The sequence below is a fragment of the Marmota flaviventris genome, chromosome 5 (assembly GCF_047511675.1).
Source record: "Marmota flaviventris isolate mMarFla1 chromosome 5, mMarFla1.hap1, whole genome shotgun sequence".
In the NCBI taxonomy this organism is placed as follows: Eukaryota; Metazoa; Chordata; class Mammalia; order Rodentia; family Sciuridae; genus Marmota; species Marmota flaviventris.
In genome coordinates, this window is record NC_092502.1 from 108,466,876 (window position 1) to 108,484,669 (window position 17,794).

The 17,794-nt window shown below is 36.2% G+C and overlaps 1 protein-coding gene across 1 annotated transcript in view; it reads right to left on the reverse strand.

The window, feature by feature from the left end:
• Ankrd31 (ankyrin repeat domain 31) overlaps positions 1-17,794 on the reverse strand; it is a 190,863-nt gene that overhangs the window by 79,441 nt on the left and 93,628 nt on the right. Inside the window, 2 exon segments of the mRNA XM_034636448.2 lie at positions 787-839; positions 10,909-11,053. Coding sequence (XP_034492339.2) covers positions 787-839; positions 10,909-11,053 — 198 coding nt within the window.

Genomic DNA, 17,794 nt, shown 5'->3' on the forward strand with positions numbered 1-17,794 from the left:
GGCTCAGTATGTGTTCTAATCTTTATTTTCTATGTTCATTTTAATTCCTTTTTGCCAGTATTTAGCACTATTTATTTTACTAAATATAAACAACATTTTAATCTACTTAATTTTAATAGGCTTTTAAACTAATCAGAACAAAGTTTCCTTCACAAGGAAGTTTTACAAGAATGCTTTAGAAACATTCTCCTCTCCCAACTGTTATATAGCTAGAGCTAGAATTAGGAGAGTTTCTTCCTCTGCTATCTGGGAGAAATATAGGCAGGGAAGTAGAAAAGGGGCTTTAAAAACTAGAAGAGAGATATAATCTTAAACTGGTCTTTTATAGAAAGAGTTTATTGTGAGCTGCTTAGATTAAAATGGGAACACTGCTTCATTGCACTCGCCACAACTCAAGTACCAGATGAAGAGTAACCACCCACCATGTAAGTTTGAAGGGATGGGCTGACACCTTTGACTCTTGTACTGTGCTTAGACCAGAGGAAATTCAATGTGGTTGATAAACCTCAGCCTCCATGAAGAAAAAAAACAAAAACAAAAACAAAACAAAGGAAATGGCTACCAATACATTAGTGTAACCAGATATGCTACATTTACTCAATTTCTTCTCAAACTAATAACCTAGAACTCTCTGATTCTCATGTAATTATCCAAAGTGTCATACAATAAAAACTGAAGTCACTATTGCTGACTAATGCTTCAGCACTTTCTTTTCTCTTTGATAATCTATAAAATAACTAGCAGTTGCATCCCTATAAAAATGTTTATTACTAAACTCAGATATACCTTGTGCTGTTGTACATTGTCCAAATCTGCTGGGTCAGTGCTATTCCTTCGTGCTATAAACAAAAAGAGAAAATAAAATAGCTTCCAATGGTCAGACTCTAGACGTTTAAAACCCATAAATTCTTTGCCATAATAAAACCGAGTTAAAAAAATGAAATTACATAATCATTTTGTATTAAAATTGGCAATACAGTTTATTATAATTTGTAATTTATTAAAAACCAAATACTATCTCAACAGATGATTTCTATAGGAAAAGCAAAATAGAAACACCCCCCCCCAAATAACTAATACTAAAGATAAGCACTGTACTCGGTATTTTTTATTTTCCCCACTGATACATTCAGATATGCCCTTCTCATTTAGTAGATTATGTGAGCTACTTTTAAAAGGCAAATATTATTTCATAATTAATTAACAATTTTCTAATATATTTGCATAATAAGGTCCTAGTTTGGATGTTGCATTCTCTTCAAAGCAAAACAATACATAGGAAAAATGGTTTTGAAAAAAAATTTTAGACTGGTAATAATGTACATTAAGGTATTTTTAATTGATGTCTTGAAACACTGAAAATGGAATTATAATCAACTATACATGCATTTAGTCACAAGAGATAAAAACCTAGAAATAATGTCAAGCACACAGAAAGCTCCTTTCAATGAATATTGGATAGAGGAATGATTAAATGAATAAATGTCTTAGACATGATACACAAATTATAAAAATTTCTTTGAGTATAAGTTAGAAATGTAAAATATTTAACAAGGATATAACTGGAAAAGAGAACAATTTCATTTATTTCTTGAGAATAACTGTAATGATAGCAATCAAAGGATGATTTGAATCATGAAGACTACATCATTTCAATTAGTGGGGAAAGGCACATAGAATGTCCTTCTATCAATTGACATAGATAGGAGCACATTCTCTGGAGCCTTATTACCGAGTTTCAATGCTGTCTCACCTGCTTACAAGCTGGGTGACCTTGACCAAGGTTTTCAAAGTCTCTGCCACCATATAATGTCTATACATGAAGGCTGGTAAGAGCCCCTACCTTACAGAACTGTGACGATTAAATGATAAAATTCATGTGCAGAGTTTAGAGGAGTTCCTGACACAGAGAAAATACTCAATTATTACTGTATTTCACCACATAATCATCACTACCTCATAATGGTCACACCTGTTTCTTCAGTCCAAAAATTGATTTATAAACTTTTATTGTAAAATTGTCCTATGGGTATAATTCTGTATCTTATATGGATTAAAAGGCAAACACAGCAGTAATTCATTAACCAGTGGCATATAGATGTGAATTTGTCTTCTCACAGAATGAGGACCTGAAGCCTAGAATTCTCAGCCCATGGTGTATTGTTAATATTATTTCCAAAAGCTGCTGGTTTGCATGGTTTGTTTACAGCACTGCCATACTAAAGGTAAACACAACTTACTGAGTGGTGCTGAAGACAGCATGTCAGATAATAAAACCTAGATCACATAGTGGTGAACACAAGATTAACTCATTTTTTAGGGGAGCGGTTCCGGGGATTTAACTCAGGGGTACCTGACCACTGAGTCACATCCCCAGCCCTATTTTGTATTATTTATTTAAAGACAGGGTCTCACTGAGTGGCTTTGAACTCCCCATTCTCCTCCTCAGCCTCCCAAACCACTGGGATTACAGGCGTACCTGTCTCACTTGGCTGAGATTAAATTTAAGGCCATATTTAGCAACACTGTAATAAATGTTTTCAAGTGTAATATTTAGACTATCTAATGTAATATTTAGGCTATATAATGCACAAATCATTAACAACTGATGTGTTATTTAAAATTTTTTTTTACAGGCCCAAAAATGTTTGCTAAACTGTTATGAAGAAATGATGTATATGAATTTAGACTATTCAATTTTAACATATATATTCATGATTATTCTGTGCTTCTAGTATTGCACTAAAGTCAGTTTAGGAATAAATGATTTTTAAGTAATACCAAGCACAATTTCTTAAAAAAATCTTCACATAATGATTGTACCCTACTATTTTGCCAAAAAAAAAAAAAATGGCATAAAATCTGAAATGTTACATGTTGAAATATAGTAATGCTGTTGTTGTTAATACATTTTCTAAAAGCATTAATAGTGCTAAAATACTGCTAATTTTTCTTCTCCAAACTTTGGTTCTGAAATAAAAGAGCAGAAAAATAATATTTTCTAGGAACCAACATACCAGGCATAGATCCTTAGAGAATTCAGAAGGAACAAAGGAGGTTTTATTTCTTCTCAGTTTTAAGACTCTACATTCTCTAATATAACTAATTGACTATACAGATAAAAGTTATGAGTTGGTGTTTTGGTGAGGGAGCTGTATTTTTCCCCTCTGTAACTCTGCACTAGTTATTGTTGTTGAGGTATTTTACATACATTAACTCAAATTCTCACATTAACAATCCCATAGATATGCAGGTAGATGAATAGATACTAAAAGCCCCAATCTGCAGATTAACATAAAAACTGGAGATGTTAATTTACCCAAATCTATGAAGTTGGTAAGAATGAATCCATATGTGATGCCAAAAAAGATATATTTATGATAGAAAAGCACCAAATATACTTTATTTGAAGAAAGTTCTTATATCATTACTCTTATAATTAAAAGCTCTTCAGGACTTGGATCTAGCTCAGTGGTAGAGTCATTTCTGGCATGTGCAAGGTTTGATCCCCAGCACCTCTCCCCACTCCCACCACCCCCCAAAAAGCTCTTTGACTAGAATTTAAAAATGAATATTCTATATGAATATACAGATATTCTTTACTTAAGTAAATGAATTTCACACTTACATTGAGAAGTAGGCTGATAGTAACAAAATTTGAACACTCAAACTTCAGAAATATTTTAAACCATTGGGTAAAACAAGATAGTGGGGGGGGGCAAAAGGACAATCAGTGTGGGTAATGAATGAATAGGTCAGGAAGATGGGGGCTGATTCAAAAGGAAATAAAATGCTAATACTCCCAGAGCACTTCCCCCTCCTCCAACCTATTGCCAAGGTTACTTGCCTCCATTTTCCTCCTTGGTCACTCCACCTTTCTGTCTCATAACAAGATAAGAGGAGGAGGAGGCATAAGAAGAAAGGAAATCTAAAATCTATAAAAGGGGAGGACACTTCCACTCCCTCAGGCACCAACTTGGACTCAGACCCTGCTGCAGAGGATTCTCTCTCTGTTCTATCCTTTAAATAAAACCCTTTTGCCCTTGCATCAGTGTTTCTCAGGTGTTCAATCTTCAACACTAGGGAACAGGACTAGCGTTCAGTCTTCAACACAGGGTGAACAGGACTCAAACCCAATTCTCAACACCAGTATCAATTATACAATTCAGCTTAGTAAATTTTCTCCCAAAGGAAGTGTAGCAGCTAAGTCCAAAAGAGAAAGGTTTAGGATTTCTTTCCATGAAAGAAATCCCCTTGTGCTGGTATAGGTTAGAAGTGGACATTAGTGAACAGAAAATTCTGAATTGAAAGAAAGGGTTAGAACACTGAAAAAAGTATTTCCAGAAGAGCAAAAATAATGCATATCATCATATAATAGAGAATTCGAGCAATTAAGCAGATATCAAAGTAAAAAACTTAAATATATAAACTATTGTCTCCAATTAGATATTTTATTTGCAATTTTTCATATAGCTTAAAATGTAAATGTGATTTTAAAAATAATCTGTTTCAATGTACTTTTATAGATCTGGCCTCACCAAATTACTGTCAACTCCTGGTGCTGTTTGCCTTGTAGAGGAGTCTTCTGCTGCTGAGCACTATAGTGTGCACCTGGAGTCACAGTTACTCAGAAAGCTAAGGTGGGAGGATGGAGCCCAGGAATTCAAGACTAGCCTGGACAGCATTGTAGGAAATCATCTCAAAAAAAATAAATAAATAAAATAAACAAATACAGTGACGTTCTCTATTACAAAAGAAGAGTGTTTTGATATAGGTCTTAGTCTTTCATTAATAACATTTAAACCATTACATTTATTGAGCAAGTAAATAATTTATAAAAATAAAAGGCTACAAAATAATACAATGGATCCAAAGATTTTTGAAGGAAAACCAGTCTCAAGACTGTATAGTCAGACTGCTATATATTACATCTAATTTTCAATTGCAGAAACATCCAACAATAATTATAAGATATGTCTCGTATTGAATAAAACTCAGCTGGAATGCATTTTAAAATGTATTTCTAAAGCCAGCAAAATATCTTTCCCAGTAGAGTTATCAAAGAGCTTGTGATGACAATCACTAACCATGATAGATATGTAATATCTATTAGTAATCTTCTTGGATATCCTTCTTGAAAAAGCCTGGGCTATATCTTTTTAATATACTCTCATAGTGCCTATGCATTTCTTTATCACACTGTTCATTTTAACTGTTTGCTATCCTTGTTTTTTATTCATTTTGCATTATTAGGCTCTTCCACTATAAACTGCTTGACACATAGTAATCCATAAATGAATGAATGAATGAATCTTCAGAGAAAACAGATTAATTCCTATGGAAGTAATTGAGAGGACACTGTTTTGTTTGCCCAGAACTTGTCCTGATAGGCAGTTCTCTGAAGAGGAAGTCTTTTGGTTCCTGCTGTCTAGACCCCTGAAAATGCTTTTACTCCTAACTTTTCTAAGGCCTGGATTTCAGTTTTTCCTCCAATTATTGAGATTTCCTGTAAAGAGACATACTTTTCTGCTTAAACTGATTGCTTGCCACCAAAGAATTCTTAAAACAGAACTCTTAAAATTGCAATCAAAGAACTAATATGATAGGCATAGCTGTATTACTGATTCCTAGGGTGGCACAGAGTACTTTAGCAAAGGATGAATTTCTACTGCCACCCTAAATCAGGTTCTAAATGGAGGGAACTACTGGACTTGTAGGGAGGCCCACTCACCTTATATCTGGAAGGATTCTCAGTCCTAAACCCTCCTAGGCACAAAGGGGAAATTCCAAGAGTAGAAGATCGTTATTCAAGATAATAATACTCAAAGGTCTATGGGAGAAAAAAAAAAAACCTTGGGAAATTTTGTTAAAAATATAGTTTATTTGCTGACTTTTTATTCTTTTAATGAATGAGCTCAATGAATGAGCTCATAGAGGGACACTATGAAGGCAGTGCTAAGAGGAAAGTTCACTGCATTGAGCTCATTCATTAAAAGAAGAAAACGTCAACAAATAAATGACCTAACATTATATGTTAAAGCCCTAGAAAAAGAAGAACAACCAACACCAAAACTACTAGAAGACATGAAATAATTAAAACCAGGGTGGAAATCAATGAAATTGAAACAAAAAAAATTCAAAAATTTGACAAAACAAAAAGCTGGTTTTATGAATAAATAAATAAAATTGACAAACCCTTAGCTACCCTAACAAAAAGAAGGCAACAGAAAATTCAAATTACTAAAATTCGTGATGAAAAAGGAAATATCACAACAGACACTACTAGAATACAGAAGACAATTAGAAGCTATTTTAAAAACTTATACTCTAGTAAAATAGAAAACCTCGAAGACACCGACAACTTTCTAGAGGCATATGATCAACCTGAACTGAGTCAAGAGGACATACACAATTTAAACAGGTAAATTTCAAGCAAGGAAATAGAAGATTACCAACCAAGAAAAGTCCTGGACAGAGGGATTCACAGCTGAGTTCTACAAGACCTATAAAGAAAAATTAATAACAATTCTCCTCAAATTATTCCATGAAATAGAAAAGGAGGGAATGCTTCCAAACTCATTCTATGAGGCTAGTAATCATCCTGATACCAAAACCAAGCAGAGACAATCAAAGAAAGAAAATTTCAGGCTAATATCCCTGATGAACATAGATGAAAAAATTCTCAATAAAATTCTGGAAAATTGCATGCAAAAATGTATTTAAAAATAGTGTACTATGATCAATTGGGGTTCTAGGTTGGTTCAACATATGGAAATCAATAAATGTAATTCATCACATCAATAGACTTAAAGTTAAGAATCATATGATTATATCAATTAATGCAGAGAAAGCATTTGACAAAATACAGCACCCTTTCATGTTCAAAACACTAAAAAACTAGGAATAGTAGAAATATACCTCAACATTGTAAAAACTATATATGCTAAACCCAAGGTCAATATCATTCTAAATGGAGAAAAATTGGAAATATCTCTCTAAAAATTGGAAACAAGACAGGGATGCCCTCTTTTACCACTTCTATTCAACATAGTACTTGAAATTCTAGCCAGAGCAATTAGACAGAAAAAAGATACAAAAGGAATACGAATAAGAAAAGAAGAACTCAAACTATCATTATTTGCTGGACATGATTGTATTCTTAGAGGATCCAAAAAACTCTACCAGAAAACTTTTAGAATTGATATAAAATCAATACACATAAACCAAAGGCATTTTTATACATCAGTGATGAATCCTCTGAAAGAGAAATTAGGAAAACTACCCCCCCCAAAAAAAAAAACTTGGGAATCAATTTAACAAAAGGGCTGAAAGATCTCTATAATGAAGAAGATCTTAGAAGATAGAAAGATTTCCCAAGCTCTTAGATAGGCAAAATTAATATTGTCAAAATGGCCATACTACCCAAAGCGCTATACAGATTCAATGTGATTCCAATTAAAATCCCAATGTCATTCCTTATAGAAATAGGAAAAGCAATCATGAAATTTATTTGGCAAAAAAGAGACCTAGAATAGCTAAAGCAATCCTTAGCAAGAAGAGTGAAGCAGGAAGCATCACAATACCAGACTTCAAACTATACTACAAAGCTATAGTAACAAAACCAGCATGGTATTGACACCAAACAAACAAAGACCAATGGTACAGAATAGAAGACACAGAGACAAACCCACACAAATACAGTTATCTCATACTAGACAAAGGTGCAAAAACCATTTATTGGAGAAAAGATAGCCTCTTCAACAAATGGTGCTGGGAAAACTGAAAATCCATATGCAACAAATGAAATTAAACCCCTATCTCTCACCATGTACAAAACTCAAATCAAAGTGGATCAAGGACCTAGGAATTAGACCAGAGACCCTGTGTCTAGTAGAGGAAAAAGTAGGCCCAAATTTTCATCACGTTAGATTAGGCCCCAAATTCCTTAACAAGATTCTTAAAGCTCAAGAAATAAAATCAAGAATCAATAAATGGGATGGATTCAAACTAAAGAAAGGTTTTTCTCAGCAAAAGAAGCAATCAATGAGGTGAAGAAAGAGCCTACATTTTGGGAGCAACTTTTTGCCACACGCAAGTCAGATATAGCACTGATCTCCAAGATATATAAAGACCTCAAAAACTTAACACCAAAAAAAAAAAAAAAACAAACAACCCAATCAATAAATGGGCTAAGGAGCTGAATAGACACTTTTCAGAAGAAGAAGTACAATCAATCAACAAATACGTGAAAAAATGTTCAACATCTCTAACAATTAAAGAAATGCAAATCAAAACTAAGATTTCATCTCACTCCAGTAAGAATGGCAGCTATTAAGAATACAAATGACAATAAGTGTTGACAAGGATGTGTGGGAAAAGGTATACTCATACATTGCTGGTGGGACTGCAAACTGGTGCAACCAACCTGGAAAGCAGTATGGAGATTCCTTGGAAAACTTGGAATGGAACCACCATTTGACCCAGCTATCCCACTCCTCAGTCTATATCCATAGGACTTAAAAATCAGCATACTACAGTAATGCAGCCACATCAATGTTTACAGCAGCATAATTCACAATAGCTAAACTGTGGAACCAACCTAGATGCCCTTCAGTAGATGAATGGATAAAAAAACTGTGGTGTGTGTGTGTGTGTGTGTGTGTGTGTGTGTGTATAGATATAGATATAATGGAATGTTACTCGGCATTAAAAGAGAATAAAATTATGGCATTTGCAGGTAAATGGATGGAGTTGGAGAATATCATGCAAAGCAAAGTAAGCCAATCCCAAAAAACTAAAGGCCAAATAGTCTCTCTGATAAGTAGATGCTGGTCTATAATGGCGGGGGGTGGGGGCATGGGGAAAATGGAGGAACTGTGATTGGGCAAAGGACAGGAGGGAAAGAGAGGGAGCATGGGCGCAGGAAAGATGGTGGAATGAGATGGAAATCATTACCCTAGGTACATATATGACTGCACATACAGTGCAACACTACATTGTGTACAACCAGAGAAATGAAAAGTTGTATGGAAATTGTGTACAATTAAAATATGTGTGTGTGTATGTATATATATATATATATATATATATATATATATATATATATGCAGCTGAGCATGGTGGAACATGCCTGTAACCCCAGTGGCCCGGGAGGCTGAGGCAGGAGGATTGCATGTTCAAAGCCAGACTCAGCAAAAGCGAGGTGTTAAGCAACTCAGTGAGACCCTGTCTCTAAATAAAATACAAAATAGGTTGGAAATGTGGCTCAGTGGCCGAATGCCCCTGAGTTCAATCCCTGGTACCTGCCCCTGCAAAAAAAAAGTGAATGAGCACAAACACCTCTCTTGAATGGAAAGAACTTTTCTTTTTGTTCCAGAGGACTGACACACCATTTATTTGCTGAATGCCTACTCGGTACAAGACACTTTAGTATTTATCAGGACACAAAACAAAATTCTTTCCTTCATGGAGCTTAATCTACAAGGGAAAAATAAAAATGAAAACATAAGTCAATTGGCTAATGTGTTTAAAAATTTTTTTAAAAAGCCAATTGCCTAATTTATCAATATATTAAGTACTAAGAGAAAAGACTAAATAGAGCAGTATAAGAGGGACTGAAAGGAGTGTAGTGGTTCCAAAAATATGTCCATAATTTTTTGATATTCTCTTCAAGAGGAGGAGCTTAATTATTTCCTTGAGTGGAGGCCAAACTTAGTGACTCACTTCTAACAAACAGAATATGGCAAAAGCAATATTATATCACTTCCAAGATTAGGTTACAAAAAGACTGTTTTTCTTTTTTGGTACATTCTCTCTCCCTCTGGGATCACTTGCTCTGAACTAACTGGCAGGCTGTCAGCAGTCCTATGGAGAAGTTCCTGTGACAAGTAACTAAAGCCTCCAGATGATAATCAGCAAGGAATACAGGCCTTCCCACAACAATGTGAGTAAACCTGAAAGTAATTTTCCTGCTTTTAGTTCAGCCTTGAGATGGCTATAAACCTGTGAAAGATCCTAAACTAGAACTACTCAGCTAAACTGCTCCTAGATTCCTGATGCTCAGAAACTATGTGAGATAATATCTGCTTGTTGTTTTAAGCTATTAAATATCAGGGTGACTGTTAACTAGCAATAGATAAGTAATATAGTAAGGGCATGAAGGGGTCAGCTTCAGTATTAAGTAGATGGCCCAGACCTCATTGAGAAGGTGACATGTGAACTAAGACCTAAGGAAGGTGAGGAAGGCATTTCTGAGAAACACCAAGGAGGCCAGTGTGACTGCAGTTGAGTACTGGAAGTAGTGGTTGGAGAATGAGGTTGCGTAGTAGGATGGTCAGTGATATAGAAACTTAAAAGACACAGGCTTTTATTCCAGATTAAAGAGAATCTGCATGTTTTGAGCAGAAAAAATACTGTGATATTCCAAAAATATTTGCACTGGAGTATAAAGAATATGCTATATATTTAAATTATTTTTATATAATTTTTTTATCACACATCAAATTCTTTTATAGTTCAATTTAACAGTGTAATGGATAAGAGGGCAAAATATAGCTAGAAGAATGGATATAAATAATTCTGATCATATTTACTAAAATGGATACAACCAAATTTAATTTATATCACATCACATAACTCAGTCAAAGAATTGTGAAAGAAAAAAGCATAAGTTTATAAAAGGTTCCTTAATTGTTTACAATATATAACCTGGGGGAAAATATTATCTTTCTTTTTTCTTTTAGAGTCCTTTCTTTATGTGCACATGAAACAAGTCAGGGTGGTTTATTAAAATGGAGTCAAGGCATGACTGATAGATTTTCTCAATATTTATGAGGAAAATACATTTATTTAATTTTATAACTCTCTATCAACACAATAAACATCTATAACAGGGAAGCTTAATCTTACCTGATATAAGAAATCTTTGATGTTTAGGAACATGTCTTTCAAGGAGACGCTTCATACAAGAATCTTTGGCTTCTTCTAAAGCACACTTTCCATTGGTACTTCTAAATAATGGATCAGCTCCATTTAAAAGAAGTAACTCTGCCACCTAGAAGAAGATTGTTCATGTGAGAAAGCCCAGACAAAGGATATATTATTGTAAATGTGTGCTAGCATACAACCCTAAGCAACACCAAATGTTTCTCTCAACAGCAGAGTATGGGAGTATCTATCAGATCTTTGCCCAAGAAAAACAAAAAATATAATGCAGTTTCTACAGAATCATAATTTGCTGATATACAAATTCATTTTCTCACCAAAGAAGACTGAAAGACAGAAAGAAAGGAGGGAGGCACGAGTGAGGGAGGGGGAAAGAGGGAAATGAGAAAAGTAGGGAGGACTGAGAGTGAGGAAGGAAGGAAGTTGGGGCAGAAATATTGTGATTCAACTGCTGGTGAAATGAAGCTAGCAAATACACAAAGACTTAGAATTGGGTTCTACAGTGGCAATATAATTTTAAGAGGTTCCAAGAGACAGTTATGTCTTTCTTCTATACCTGTGTATACTTACAGATGGCACTGCCTGTGAGGTAGAAACAGGCCAATTCTTACTCTGTAACCAGTTTTGTAGTAACCTACTCAATGCACCTCTCCCTGTCTACCCCTACCCATTACTGCTCATGTACATATTTTATCACAGTGCCCAATATATTCTGTATTATACTTATTTCATATATGTGTATGTTTCCTATTGTACTCAAGTTTCTTGAGGGTGAGATTATGGTTTTTTTCTATTAAATTAATTACATATGAATAGGAAATTGATGAATACAGTTTTTTAAAAAAGAAAGTTGAGAAGAATATGGAATTAAAAATTTCCTTCCTATACCCCTGTCTCCCAGTCATCTTATAATTTTTTTCCCCTGAGTCAGTCCTGGTTACAGTTTCCTCTGAATTTTTCCAGAATTAGTCTAGTCCAACAGGTATGAAAGTATGTATACATCATATGTATATATAGAGATTTTTCTTACACAAGGGGCAACTTGTTAAATACACTCTGTATCTTGCCTTCTTTTCCCCACTCTCCCAAAAGAGTCCTTGGAGATTGTTCCCTCTTGGTATAGACTGTACTTCCTCATTCTTTGTAGCAGCTGAGTAACATAGTCTATTATATGAATGTACTATAATTTATTTAACTAGTACCCAATTCATGAATGTTCAGTTGCTTCAAAGTTTTTGCTACAGATACAATATCTTAGTTGTCTTTGTAAACCCAATGCCTTTCTTGGTATCTGGCATAGAGTAAGTGCTCAAAAGTGTTGTTTAACAAAAGAATAAGAGAGGACTGGGGGTGCTGGGGTTGTATCTCAGTGGTAGAGTGCTTACCTAGCATGTGTGAGACACTGGGTTCAATCCTCAGCACCACATAAAAATAAGTACATAAAATAAAGGTATTGTGTCCATCTACAACTAATTTATATATATACGTGTATATGTGTGTGTGTGTGTGTGTGTGTGTGTGTGTATATATATATATATATGTATGTAATGGGAATGTGGCTCAGTGGCAGAACACTTGCCTAGCATGTATAAGGCCCTGGGTTTAATCCCCAGCAACACACACACACACACACACACACACACACACGTGCGCGTGCCCGTGCACGAGAGAGAGAGAGAGAGACAGAGAGAGAGAGAGAGAGAGAGAGAGAAGCAGAGGGAGATTTTACATGCACACAGAAAGGAAAAGATCACTTGAAGATGCAGGAAGATATTATTGTGATGAAGTCTTAAAGTCAAGAAAAGAAGAACTCCCAGCTGCTACCAGAAGCTGAAAGAGGCAAGAATTAAGTTCTCCCCTATAGCCTCTGGAGGGAGTAAAGCCCAGTCAACATCTTGATTGTAGCCAAGTGATATTGATTTTGGACTTTTGGATTCCAGGACTATGAGAGAATACTTTTCTGTTATTTTAAGCCATGCAGATTGTGATAATCATTTATAGCAGTCATAGGAAACCAATGTAGACTTTGGTACCAGGAAGTGGGGTGCTGTTGTAACAGATACCAAAAATGTGCAAATAATTTTGGAATTGAACAATGAGAGACTAAAAGAATTTTGAGGAACACAGTAAGAAAAGCCTTGATTACCTTGAACAGGAATTTGGTAGAAATAAAAGTCTTCATTAAAGACTTGATCCAGGGAGGGTGGAAGAGGCCCTTTACAGAAAACCAGTATCAGCTCAGAAAATGCATATGTAGGTGCTGGGCTATATATAGTTCAGTGGTGGAGTGCTTGCCTAGCAAGTGTGAGGAACTGGGTTGAATCTTCAGTACCACATACAAAAAAACAAATTAAATAAAAGGTATTATGTCCATTTACAACTAAAAATACTTTAAAATTTCATAAGAAAAAGAAAATGCATATATAATCATAAGCAAAATACTGGTATAGGAAAATGAATATTAACAGTACTATTCTGGCATAAGCTCAGAAGGAAATTTTGTAAAGCATGGTTTTAGAAACTGGAGGAAAACAGATCATAGATAGATAGATATACAGAGTAGCAGAGAATCGAGATGAACTGTCCAACAGTTATATGGAAAGCAGAACTTGTAAGTGGTAACTTGAACATTTAGCTGAGATTTCTAAGTAGAGCATTGAAGGTACAACCTGGTTTCTTCTTAAGGCTTATAGTAAAGTGTGAGAAAAAAAAAAGATAAATTGAGGAAAGAACTGTTAGGCAAAATGAAATAAGCACTTGGTGATTTGGGAAATTATGACTATCTAGATTGGAAAAAATGATAACATCTGGAGATTAACTGTAAGAAAGTATGCTCTAGAGAGGCCAACGGTATGACTGGAAAACTTTTTGCTAGTACTAAAGAGGCTAGGTATATGATCCACAGACCCATTCAACCATGTCAGCAGAAGCCAATACTATAGATGGGATTATGGAAAGATCTGCAGAGGATCCTCTTGTCCATTGTGTATATTCTTCAAATACAGTTGGGAGATTCACAATTTTTTTTTTAACGCTATGCCAGCAAAAACACTGTACCCTTGGACTGAAAAAGAATGAAATGAAAAACTGCTTAATTCTACAGGCAAGAAACAGGTGAAAACCACTCACCTGAAAATATATGCTACCTTTCAAAAGAAAAGGAAGGATAACACCAAAAGCAGAGCCTCAGGCCAACAGCTAGCAATGAATGGAGACTGACAACTGGCTGTGATATAATAGAGGCAGACTAGCTAGAAGCTTAATGTACAGTCAAGGAGAGTCTGGCTAAAACTACGGTCATCCTGGTAGTCCAGAGGACTGTGTATGCCCAAGTCTGTGTCATCTGAGAGACCAGAGAGCGAACTTCTGAATGAGCAATCTCTGGATGAATGCAGACCAAACTCATGTACTTCCTGAATCGTGAACACAGTCTATAAGCCACACTAAATTCAACAGTAAAAGGTGAAAACTTGACCCGCTGAGCCTAAGCAGGCCCAGAACAGCTCCGCCAACACCCACAGAGCCCACACTGGGTCTAAGCTGCATCTTTGAACACATCACCCAATGCCACTGCCTGGGTCCCCCCTACCCGACTTGACTTGACACTCCATCACTAAAAGCAGCCACCTCCATCTTGGGACACCTTCATGGCCATCTTTAGTTGTGGCAACTCCCAGCTTGGAACATGGGCTGGGCAGGTATCCATAGTCCCCATCTCCCCCCTCTCCCTGGCAGCCAGCCACTACCCCACCCAGTGACTTCCCAATACAAAACAGCTCTCCAAGACAGGTTTGCAGCCCCTAGAGCGCAACCCACAAGACCTCCTGAGAAAAAGGTCTCCAACCAGGAAGTAGAAAGAGAGAGGGTGAATGAGACACAGTTTAGAGACTAAAGAAACTGTGAGGTCTACAAGCAATATAAGGAGATAAGACCAGGCTACCACATCACACAAGTGGACCCCAAAGGAGATCCTTGGGGTATAGGCTTATTAGGGACCGGCTGGTGCCATATGCCACTTCCAGGGGCCCTGAACCTAAGACCAACCCTCCCACCCTGGAAACCTTCAACATAGTGAGGGTGGAGATACCAGCAAGTAACAGAAAACACCACTTATTGGATGAGAAGGGAAGCAATAAAGATACTGAACTCCAACAAAAACAATCCTTGTTTCTTCCTTCAAGACTCCCCCCACCACCTATTTTCCCACCCTCACATTTAACATTTGTGAAACCAAGTACTCTGCATGAATTAGGATACTGAGGACTGGGATGTCTGAATAGTATATTACAGTTGTGTTGTATATATTCTTTTATTTCATATTTTTATATTTTTATTTTCTTAATATTTATGTTTATTTGTTTTATATACTCTTTTGTCTTCCCACTTACTTATTTTCCCAAAATCACTTCCTCTCTCTTCCCCTGATACTAGCCATCTTCTTTAGATTCCTTTTTCACACTTCCTGAGATCTAATAACTCTGTCTCCTCACCTCCTACCCCCCCACCATCTCATTTTACACCTCACCCATGGTTCTTTGTCCACCATCAGAAACTGTAAACTCTTCTGCAAACCTACTGTTTATGTTGTAAAAATTAATTGAACTCAGCATTTCTGTATATTGTGACAAAGCTATAAACATCTTAATAGCAACCATTTGGTTTAAGGTTGTATAGTGGTTGTACTGAGATCTGCTAACATTGTTCTTCCCATAAAAGGAGAGGCATTAGAACACTGCAGGGACACTATAAGCCTAAACCATAAAAACCAGTAACGCTGTGGATCCTCAGTGCTAGAAGGAAAGATACACAAACAACATGAAAAAAAAACAAGGGAAAAAATGCCCCCCCCCCCCCAAATCAAGATACAACATTATTATAATCCATGGCTAGCACAATAGAAGAAATGAGAGAGAAGGAGTTCAGGATGTACATAATTAAAATGTTCTGTGAATTAAAGGATGGTATAAGAGAACAAGTACAGGCAACAAAAGATCATTTCGATAAAGAGCTACACAAGCAAATACAGAAAACAAAACATTACTTCAATAAGGAGATGGAGGTTCTGAAAAAAAATGAACAGAAATCCTTGAAATGAAAGAAACAATAAACCAAATTAAAAGCTCACTAGAAAGCAACACCAACAGATTAGACCACTTGGAAGACAGGACCGAAGACAATGAAGACAAAATATATAATCTCATAAAGAATTTAGGTCAGACAGTAAAGATGGTAAGAAACCATGAGCAGAACATTCAAGAAATATGGGATAACATAAAAAGACCAAATTTAAGAGTTATTGGGATAGAGGAAGGCATAGAGTTCCAAACCAAAGGAATGAGCAATTTATTCAATGAAATAATATCAGAAAATTTCCAAACTTGAAGAATAAATTGGAAAAACAAATACAAGAGCCTAACAGGACACCAAAGATACAAAATCACAACAGATGCACACCAAGGCACATTATAATAAAAATGCCTAGCATACAGAATAAGGAAAACACCTTAAAACCCATGAGAGAAAGAAATCAGATTACATATAGGAGGAAACCAATTAGAATATCTGCAGATTTTTCAACCCAGATCCTGAAAGCTAGAAGATCCTGGACAATGTATATCAAGCTCTTAAAAAAATGGATGTCAACCAAGAATCTTATATCCAGTAAAATTAAGCTTTAGATTTGATGATGAAATAAAAACCTTCCATGATAAAAGTTAAAAGAATTTACAACTAGAAAGCCTGCACTATGGAACGTCCTCAGCAAAATATTCCATGAGGAGGAAATGAAAAACAACAATGAAAATCAGCAAAGGGAGGTATTACACTAAAGGAAAAGCTAATCAAAGGAGAAACCAAGTCGGTTAAATACCAAAAATAAACAAGAATGGCTAGTGGTAGAGAGCCACACCTACCTAGTACATGTGAGGCCCTGGGTTCAATCCTCAGCACCACATAAAAATAAATAAATAGAGGTACTGTGTCTAACTACAACTAAAAAATAAATATTAAAAAAAAGAAATAGACTGGCAGATTGAATTAAAAAAAAAAAAAAGACCCAACAATATGCTGCCTCCAAGAGACTCATCTCATAGGAGAAGACATCCATAGACTAAAGGTGAAAGGTTGGGAAAAAACATACCACTCAAATGGACTTCGGAAGCAAGCAGGAGTGTGGGAGACCAACCTTACACGTGACGGAGTCACACTCCCCGGCTGGGTGCTGAGGCGCTCAGTCGCAGAAAAGAGGCAGAGCTTTCCCCACCCTTCTTGGGTTCGAGGGTCAGTGTCTCGTGCATGGGTGGGTCTTGCTACAGCTCCATGGGTGAAGCTATGCTCACCTGTTCCTTTGTAATAAAACCCCTTGCCCTGTTTAGGATAGAATCTTCCATGGAAGTACCTTGTGTGTGTCCTCTTCTCTTACTGTGCTCCTGGGTGTGGCCTACCCAGGTGTCAGTCAACCTGCTGACAGTGGACATCATGAAGACAGACTCAGCCCCCTGAAATCTGACCCCTTGCCTCATTTGAATAGCTTCTCCTCAATAAAAGGGGTCAGCGCATGCTCTCGCTCTCTCTCTTCCTGCGGACCTTTAAGGTCAGAGGGGCCGTCACAGCGACCCCAAAGAAAAAGGTATTTGTGTCTCTTGTGTGGTTATTTCATGCAGCCCAATTAGCCCAGTTTAACTGGAGTAACCCCTGAGCCTTTTAGTCGTGAGAACAGAAACCCAGCACAGGAGTTTCTATCCTCATATCAAATAAAGTAGATTTCAAGACAAAGGTGATCAAAAGGGATAAAGAAGGACATTTTATACTGCCCAAGGGAACCATATATCAACAAGACATAACAATTATA